Source organism: Trachemys scripta, chromosome 2, assembly GCF_013100865.1.
Source record: "Trachemys scripta elegans isolate TJP31775 chromosome 2, CAS_Tse_1.0, whole genome shotgun sequence".
NCBI lineage: Eukaryota > Metazoa > Chordata > Testudines > Emydidae > Trachemys > Trachemys scripta.
In genome coordinates, this window is record NC_048299.1 from 233,043,469 (window position 1) to 233,053,368 (window position 9,900).

Here is a 9,900-nt window from a genome sequence, read left to right on the forward strand (position 1 = left end):
CATTATTAAATGCAACTGTATATGTAAAGAATCTACTTTTATTCCATCAGGTATCTCATAATATTGACAAAACTAAGCTAGTCAAGTTAAGCATCCATTACTACCAGTAGAGTTGGTTGGGAATGTTTTTATAAAACATTTTTTTGTTGCAAAATGCTGATTAGTTAAACCTGAAACTTCTTCCATGAGAGGACCAGTTAGGGTTGCCACCTTTCTAATCACTGGGGATGCAGGAGACATGGGAGAACCAGTTTCAGGCCCCTGCACTACCTGATTCGGGACAGGGATTTGAAGCCAGGTTGTTTACAGCCCAGGTGAGTGCCCTAATCACTAGGCTATTCGCTATTCTGAGGTAGAGCTCTACTGTTGAAGCTGTTTTACTTTGTATAAATAATTAAATATTCATTATGGGAGAAAGAGAGACAGTCTTTTCCATTTTCTTAAGAGGAAAGCAGAGTGACCGGGGGTGCGCTGGGAAGAGGTTGCACCTCTGATAGCTGTGAAAATTTTCAAAAGGTCTCAGTTTTATCCCACTGTGAAATTGGAATTTTTTTCAACTCACAAAACTTCATGCAGGACAGGAAACCCATTTTCTGCCCTGCTCTATGGCACAGTCCTGATCCCAGTGTTGCAGTGGCTGAGGAATATCTGAAATACAGGGGAATGAAAAGTACCAAAAGCAGAACATTTTAAAAAAAAGTATAAAAGTGCCAACATGAGAGTAAATCCACAAAATGAAGATTGATGTTAATCTTATCAGATGTTGTCCATATGACACATTTTCCAAAGCATAGATTAATTTATCACATATGTTTCAAAGTATAAACAAAGGTGCCCCCTTACCCAAGAGGTTAGGACACTTTTTCTAAGTCGGATTCTTCTGTTGTTTCACAAAGCGTCCCCATGTGAATTATACAAGGATCCTACTGTGGTGTTTAGATGCTGCATGTGATTATTAGAACTGTTGAAGTTTGTTAATACCTTGCCTGGTTGATACAACATCTACTATGGTTAGTCAACTGGAATTCTTCAGTTTTTCCATTTAATGTTCCTATCCAAAGGGCGGCACTTTTACAAGGCAATTAGTTGTTGCTGTCACTGGGAGTTGAAAGTGATCAGCAACTCGTAGGATCAGGCCCTAAGGCCACGTCTACACTGCCCGCCGGATCGGCGGATAGTAATCGATCTATTGGGGATCGATTTATTGCGTCTCATCTAGATGCGATAAATTGATCCCCGAATTGACGTTCGTACTCCACCTCGGCAGGAGGAGTAAGCGTAGTCGACAGGGGAGCCGCGGCAGTCGACTTGCCACCGTGAGGACGGCCAGGTAAGTCGAACTAAGATACTTCGACTTCAGCTACGCAAATAGCGTAGCTGAAGTTGCGTATCTTAGATCGATCCCCTGCTCAGTGTAGACCAGCCCTAAGACATGCCAAGAGAGAGGATTAAGGCTTGTCTACCTGGAGTATTAGTCCGCACTAAAGGAGTGTGAATTCAAGTGTGCACTAGCATATACTGGCCCATGTGGAACCTGCAAGTCCATAAAATGTCCCCTAGTGTAGTCTCGTTTCAAACAGTATTAAGTTAATATGCACTAGGAAACATTTATTGCACACCAGAAGGGTCCACATAGGCCAGTTAGTGCATCACACATTATTGTGCACTAGAATTTACACCCTCTAGCATGGACTAATGCATCGTGCAGGCCCTTAGTCAGAATACAGCAGCTATACTGCAGTACCAGTAACGTTAAGAACGAAAGTGACAGTGCATTAATTATACAGACAAAAAGCCATTCTTAAGCTACTCAAACAGTGTCGACGTTGCTACCATCCATCCTTGTGCCCCTACGCAGAAACAGCAGCTCATTCAAAGGATTTATAGCCTAGAAAGAAGAATAGCAAGAAATACCAGCACCATCACAAGTGGAAATAGCATATCTTGAAGCCCAAACCTTTTCTCCTAAGCAAATTAAAAAGAGACAGGGATTCTGAGCTCAGGTGAGTGGGGGAAAGATAGTGCTACATTTCCCTTTGTCAGATTAAGATCAGAATAAAATTCATTTACCTCAGTGAATTAGTAGCAGTGAACAATAGATAGCACAGGAGCCATGAATGAACAGTCCAGGAGTAAAGTCTAGATGCAGATTCTCCTTTTCAAAGAGAATGTAATTAGAAAACTGAAAGAAAGCAAATGCGGTTACAAATTTTACAAAAGAAAGAAAGAAAGAAGATCTGGACAAATATCATCTAGTTAATTTAATTTCATTTCCTCATGGAATAATGGAGAAAATGGTAAAAACAAAAAATCTTGGGTGAAACTCAGACCCCCACTGAAGTTTTGCTAGTTCAGTGGTGCCAAGATTGCACCCTAGAGAATAACAGTGCCATAAGCAGCCAGAAGCATGCCTTTATTTGAAAAAAAGTATTGCCATGCAAACTTGGATATTTTAAACATAGAATAACAAAAATAGCGTGTGAAAGAAATATAATGGAGGCAATATTTTAGTCAACGATTTAATACATTAGGCTTGATTCATATTTCACACCATTTTTGCACTGGTGTGAACTCTACCGACATCAATGGAATTACTTTAGATTTAAGTGAGATCAGAATGAGGCCCAATTTCTACATCAGTGCCTAATATTTTTAAGTGACTAATATTTTTGGATGCCTTGATTTTTCGGTGTCCAAAATAAAGGGGCTTTATTTTCAGAAAGTGATGAGCATCTACATCTGAAAATCAGGCCCCTTTAAGTCACTCAAGCAGGACACCCAAAATCATGTTTTGAAAACTTAGGCCAAAGTGCCTAAATATTCACCATCAATTGTGTATGGGGAGTAGGGTGACCAGACAGCAAATGTAAAAAATTGGGACAGGGTGTGGGCGGGTAATAGGAGCCTATATAAGAAAAAGACCCCAAAATCGGGACTGTCCCTATAAAATCAGGACATCTGGTCACCCTAATGGGGAAGAGCTGAAGTAGGGAATTTCAGCAGAAAACTAACCCTAGTCTTCCTTCTTTCATCCCTCAATGACTTTTGCATGATATTTAAAGTCTGAGCTGGTATCTTGTCTGACTCAAAGAAATGGGTTTAGCCATACCCTAGGAAACTAGGAAGTTGGAAAAATTTAGTGGGAGATCATCAGCAGTGACAGAGACACAATGACAGTCTAAACCAAGAGCACATTCAAAAATACTGAGCTTTCCTTTGAACTGGGTAAATAGTTTGAAGAAACTACCGCACCTGACATTAAAATCAAAGTAAAAAATAGTTGCTGGATATGGGTGTAAATGGGTGGCTTTTTCTCAATGTCACTTATTAAGAAATCTGCAAATGATTAATGAGGCAAATTTAATAGTTGGAGAAAATGTCCTACTGGAACTCAAAGGTGCCTCATGCACTAGGTACATAGACCATGGGACTTGCTGAGAATTAGGTGAGCTGCTTCATTTTTAAACTGAAGGACTTTGGTGGTAAATACTCATTATTTCCAACCTTGTGTCTCTGCACAATGTTGTAACCTTAGAGAATGGCTCACTAGTTCAAGTGCAGAAGTGGAATGGAGAAGAGACTACAGGAAGCTGGCAGATAGGGAAAAATGTGGGGGTGATTTAATTTCCCACTACCAATTTATTGGGGCACAATTCTCAAAGGTATTTAGGTGCCTAGCTCTCATGGAAATCAATGGGAGTTAGGCACCTAAATACCTTTGAGGATCTGGACCTGAGTGCTACACAGATACAGAGAATATTGGATCACTTTCATGCAAAATTCATGTTAGGCTTTTAGATGTAGTTTATGACAAAAAATGGGATGGGGTGGGGAAGGAACCCTGGAAAAGAAAGAAAAAATAGATGCTGAAAGACAAAGAAATGGAGAGGCCATAATGAACTGACAGCACTAGTAGCCAGGATGCTGCTATATTATGATTTATTTGCCCTAAATTGAAAAGCAATTTGAGAAGGATGAAGACCAGTCAGTTTAGAGCTTGGATCTCAGCATCCCCAAAACATGATGGTGATTGTGTTCAGGATCTCTGTTCTGGTCATTCTCTAATTGACTTCATTACTAACATTCTGCCATTGTGTGCCCTCATAGAGAAGTCAATTAGAGACTGATCATAACAGAGACGATACAAGATATGACACCTGATACAAGAAAAGAGGCTTTGCTTGTTAATTATAAAGACTACTTACCAATCACAAATTCTACTGTGACATTTAGCACATTATACTCATTCCTCCTCTTGGGATATGCAATATTCTCTCCAGCAGGGTTTGAGCATAGGAAACAATGCCATCTTTCTGTACACCAGATAAACTCCAGCTAAATTAAAAAAGTTCCACGCAGCTCTTTCTTCAAGAAAAAGACTGTTGTACACAGGCATATTTTAAAGCAGCATCACTAATATGAATGGTTGAAATTGTTAAATTAAAACATCCAAACACAGTATAGTGCCAATGTATTGGAGTTTATAATAAATTAAGTTTTAAGTGCCTTGTGTGTGTTGATAATCTAGGCCTAAATTCATGCAAAAGAGCTTAGTACCCATTTTGGCATCAAAAGCAGCAGCTTGATTTTCAAAAGGAGCTTAGTACATTGGATACTGATCTGTTTGGAAAATAGGGTCCCTATGTAGGGGACAAAGGGAAGTTGAGCTCTTTTAGCCCCACCTGTAGACCCTGGGCTTTTTAGCACACCTGACCCATTGAGACCTCTCTCACCTCTTGACTAAAGTATCTGCCTGCCATTCTGAGGGCACTGTGTTATAATGGATTCACCATACCTTTTTATGCTTGTGCACTGCTTGCCTGAATTAGTGCTCCTGCCCTAGAATGTTTTCTATTTCTAAAGGTAGTCTTCCTGTTTTAGGTTTTTAATTTTTTTTTTTTTTTTTTGCGCTTCTCGCCCTGTGACAGATGTGATTTTCTCAGTCTAAAGAACTTCCATTTCACATAGTATGGAAAACAAAGATCCAATATTAAATTGGAGAAAGAAAGTCTTCTTGTATCAGCTGGAGGAGTCATTCCATTCCTGTATCAACTTTCCCCTTTGGAAAATTGTAACTATTTACCTGTCTCAGGCATATTGAGAATGAAAGTTCTGTCAGAAGAGCTTTGAGAAGTATAGCCAGATGCACAATGGTGTTGTCACCATTGCTATAACCCTATGAATCAGCTGTTTTTCATTTAAGGAAGAGTGCTTCTGCCATCCAAACTGCAGTATTATCCTGAACAATGCTGCTATGAGGGTGTGGTTATGATTTAACTATTTTAAAGTAGTTAGAAATTTAAAACTGTTTTAATGTTATACAGAAGTGCAGATTTCTTCTTCTGAAGGAGCTGCTTCACTTTAAGCTACAAGTGCTTTGGGCCTCCTCTCCCCCTTACTGCTTGAAACTGCTCCATCAACATGCCCCCCTCTCCCCCAGTAAGTCTATCTTTTCTGCAGCATTTCCTGATTTTTACCTCCCACCAAACCAGATAACACCTGAGGGGGAGAAGGCACACACATGATGGAATACAGCTGAGAATATTTCTTCAGAATTTGTCAGTGGATGCTATGAACAATGTAGAGGAGAGCAAGTCAGTCACACTCAGGCCCTGAATGTGTGGCAGGAACACATTAAGAAGAGTTCTAGCCTCCTAGCAACAAACACTAGTAAAGTGACCTAAAATTAGTATTTTGAATTAAGTGATCCAGAAATTGAACAAGTTCATTTAAATCAATTGTAGGAGTGCTGCTTGGATTGGGACAGATTTTGCTCTCTCTACTCATGTTGTGAAGTATCTTTGTCTGCAGACAGCCCTGTAGAGATAAGGGGTCTGCACCTGAGTAAGGTACTATTTAGTGAGTGTAAGGTAGCAGAATTAGACCCATTATAAAGTCAGCAGATTGCCTAATTGCTGTGTGAAAAGGTATCAGATTATTTCCCCTCTCTCATGTATGCATACAAGTCACCAGTGGTTATTTGCCACCCCCACTCCCTGGGATACAGCTAATGGATTTAAGCATTGGTCAGTATACCAGCCCATATGTAGGCAGATAAATAAACCAGCTATCAGGGCAAGTTAAAGCCTCTACAATGATTTGTGTAGTGCCTTTTTTGACCTGGAAAAGGCAAACCTCATAAAAGGCTGTGTTGAAGTGAGACTTAGCTCTATCATGATCCTCTAAAGTTAACTGCTTTTTAAAGAAAGGCAGTTTATTTCAATCCCTATTATAGGGATTACACTAGATAAAGACAGGAGCACATGATCTTCACTTGTTTTGGATCTAGAGGATAATTGTGTTATAGGAACAGGGGCTAGAGTAAATTAGGCCTTGAGGGTGGACATTGTTAAGCACCTATTCCTAAGTAGGGCTTCCTAAGTGGTGAATGTCTTGATCTTTGTTAATGTTGTGTCTACCTACTCTTGCCATAGTAATGAAGGGAGTCAGAAGTTAGTGCACACCCTGGTCCCAGTTTGTGCAGACCCACCACCCATTAGCTAGTGCTATGTTGTACAAATTCCAACGCCATTTCTAGACAGTTGAACATTTTATTGAATAACCACAAGAGTTCAGATTGGCTATAACACTGCTTTGGCAAAGTCTGTAAACAGTCTGGTTCGGTCACAAAGCAGACCTGTGGAGCTTCACTCCTGGAACTGAGCTGGTTCTCCACAAGTTAGATCCCCAGACCATTGTGGAGATCGGGTTTCTTCATGCAGTCTCATAGACTCTAGTGCAGGTAACATTGTTCATGGTACATTCCTAGAAGGACAGATTGTTGAACAAATGCATGTTAGGCAGCATGTCAAGCACTCACTTTTTTTTTTTTAAACCAATAGCAAGCTTTAGATAACACTTCCACACCTCCCTTCAAGCAAGTTGCAAGGGAACAACTCAGGCTGAGAGCTTAATGCTTTTATTCAGAACTCCCTGTACCTAAGGGGCACATAGGCCTCAATCACTGTTTGGTCTCAGCTGGAGGCCAACCTGACAGGAGTACTTTAATATCCAAGACAGCATGGGGAGGGAGCACAGGCACCATTTACTTACTTAGCATAGGAGCTGCCCATATAGGTTCTCTGCAACATCCTGGGTTGAGTTGCTACAAAAATTCTCTTCCAGGACCCAGGCAATGAGAAGAGCAGGAAGAAATATAGCAGTGACAGATCACATCATCATTGTGATATGTTGACTGACAAGCAATGATGCAAGCTTGCCAGTCAATGTGTTAGACTATCATGCTGTGATAGTGGCTCTGTGGGGAGTATTTAGATATTATAAAAGCTGGAATGGCTATTTACTACAACTGGTCAAGACATAGGTTTTGATGAAAGTTTTGTCCCTTTTAATGAGAATTTGAGTTTTGGACTTTCACCCACTCATTGCTACACAGCTTTATATGCACATTTTTCTCCACCTCAGTTTGGGATAGGCAGAGGGAAGGGTAAAAAGAATGTACATGCCTTGAAGACTTCTCCCGATCTTCCATCTTTAACACTCCTGAATTTTAATGTGCAAGTCTCTCACTAGTTTGGAAGTTACATCCCCACCCCCAGTCTATCATAATTCACAACCTACATTTTTCCATCCCACCACCTCATTAGGAGCCAATATAGAACACGTTGCATTCAGTGATTAAATACCAGGCATTAACTCACCACTACCAGCTTCCCATCCACCAATTTTCTTATTAATGTGGTCTCTTTTCCATCCCATTTCTGCACCTGAATCAGTGAGCCATTGTCTAGTGTTATGATGCTCTGCAGAGACAAGGAAACAAAGTGCTGCTATTTAGTCTGTGTCCTGCAGGCTAAAGGAGATTTGTACACAAGTCCAACATTAACTGACCAGGTATCTGTGGTTCTGCAGAACACTTGTGGCACTTTTTTATGTTAGACATGCTAACTTCAAGGACAATTTTGAAATCCCTTCCCTCCCACAACCCCAGCTGGTTTTAAGGAAGGCTCACCTTAACTTTCCTGTCATCTGCTGTGGTCTCCTCAAACTCCTCACCCAGCTTGAAAGAGATCTCTGTATTTTTGAAGGTGCTCTCTGTTTTGATGGTTATTACATCTCCATTGGTGCTTATGATTACATTGGGCTTGGCCACACCAGCCATTTTCCTAGTAGCAAAGCCCACACCTGTAGATCAGACAGGAGACTATATTAGATAGTCTATTCACTTTCAGAACACCCTCTTACCTAGTGTTGTTGCTTTCAACTAAGGGGAGGCAGGGGATCAGGGATTTAAAACATTTATGACTTGTTTCCACAAGAATCTGTCCTTGCTCTTTATGTTTTAGTAATCCTGCATTTCAAGGCTGCCTGAAGCTTCTGATAAAAGCCATTCCAAGCCCAGTCCAGGGAATATGAAGTCAGGATATTTTTTGTACAGCAACTATTCTGAAGTGCAATGCAAATTAAATCCTTTTAGTGAATTAAACTCCAAGGACATATACAGCTGAATGTTTAAGAGCCTAGAGAATCCTGGTGAGTCAATTTCACCAAGTTATGCAACCTTTTACCTCCAAAGAGCATAAACATTTTTAGAGTTATTTAGATCCCCCCTGCTTTCCCCAAACCACTGTTTGCTACAGAACTAGTAGCAGTTGAAAAGTGACTAAAAGGAAAATTTTAGGAAAGAAGCTGGGAACACTAGTGCTCTCCATAAGATTTAGGAGAATTTTCCAGGGTGCTCAAGTCTCGTTAAGAAAAACAGGACTTAGAAGTCTGTTTGAGACTTTTGCTTCTAGTCTCTAAATGAAAGGCTTGTTAGATTACAGTACTAACTCAGAATAAGCTAGTCAGAGTCCCCAGTCAGTCTATGGGAGAGATAAGACCCTTTAAAACCAACTTCAACTTAAAACTGGGAGTTTTTAGAGAAGCTTATTACCCAGTCAAGACTTCTCCAGGTATCTAGTCAGGAGTCCATGCAATTCCCTAATTTAAAAGCACACTAGCCAGCTAGCAGCAACTACTTCCAGACCTTAACAAATTCCAGTTCCAATGAACCACAAATTCTAGTACTCCAATATCAACACAAGATTGTACTTCAATGAAACAGTTAGACAGAAATCCAGATTAGACAGGTGTTTAATTACTGACCTTATTATAGTCTCAGCTTTCTACTGCTTTGTGTTTCCAAGGCACTGAGCATGTCAATGGATTTTTCTACCCCAGACAATAGCACTACTGAATTATTTCTACTAGAAATTAATTATGCATTATTCAATTAACAGGATACTACTCCCTCCAGTCCAATTCCTTCTACATTAAGAAGCTTGACCACACTAAACCAAGCAACTAGCTTCCCCAAGAACTCTGCAGTTTAAGATTGTGTGGCTAAGACAGTTTATCAGCCAGGGAAGGAGGCGGGGGGGGGGGGGGGAAGCCCTTCATGAACAGTACAGGAAAGTTCCCAAAGCCAGGAAGAAGAAGAAAGCTGGATTAAAATACGAATTCAGTTATCTTTCCCTATGCAGACACAGATCTATAACCAGAGGTAACCCCACATAGCATTCCTTACCCAGTTCTCTCATATAGTCCTCAAAGTTTTCACTGGAAATGAGTTTCCAGGTGCCTACAAATAGATCACACATTATGTGAAGCTTATTAAACAGGCTTTTGCAGGAATCAGGCAACAGTTCTCAGTATCAGACAGGAAGGTGGTATGAATTCTATAAGATCACATAGCCTCTTTAAAAAGGAGCCTTGACCATGTGATCCTCTGGGATGCCCAATGGTGAGAGAGAATATCAGGAACTCCAATTATGAGCATTTCTCTTTTTTTCCTTTTTAGTAGGTCATAGTGTTGTTATTCCTTTATCCTCATTGGCACATGGATCACTGTGTCCTCAGCACTTAATGGTCTTTAGCATTCAAAAATACTTTGCCTTA

At 40.3% G+C, this 9,900-nt stretch overlaps 1 protein-coding gene across 1 annotated transcript; it reads right to left on the minus strand.

The window, feature by feature from the left end:
• Positions 1-6,531: 6,531 nt before the first annotated feature.
• LOC117873611 (fatty acid-binding protein, adipocyte-like) lies at positions 6,532-9,692 on the minus strand. Its single transcript, XM_034763186.1, has 4 exons — positions 9,530-9,692; positions 7,973-8,145; positions 7,662-7,763; positions 6,532-6,765 (listed from the first exon to the last, which is right to left on the minus strand). Exons 1-4 carry the CDS (start codon positions 9,600-9,602, stop codon positions 6,715-6,717), a joined length of 399 nt encoding a protein of 132 aa, XP_034619077.1. The 5' UTR covers positions 9,603-9,692; the 3' UTR covers positions 6,532-6,714.
• Between the last annotated feature and the right edge of the window lie 208 nt (positions 9,693-9,900).

Bases quoted from the DNA above. Each gene is read 5' to 3' on its own strand.
- LOC117873611 (XM_034763186.1), bottom strand. From the start codon at position 9,602: ATGTGTGATCTATTTGTAGGCACCTGGAAACTCATTTCCAGTGAAAAC. The intron at 8,146-9,529 runs GTAAGGAATGCT...TCTGATCTACAG, and splicing joins GGACTATATGAGAGAACTGG to GTGTGGGCTTTGCTACTAGG. The intron at 6,766-7,661 runs GTGAGTTAATGC...CTGTCCTTCTAG, and splicing joins TGGATGGGAAGCTGGTAGTG to GAATGTACCATGAACAATGT.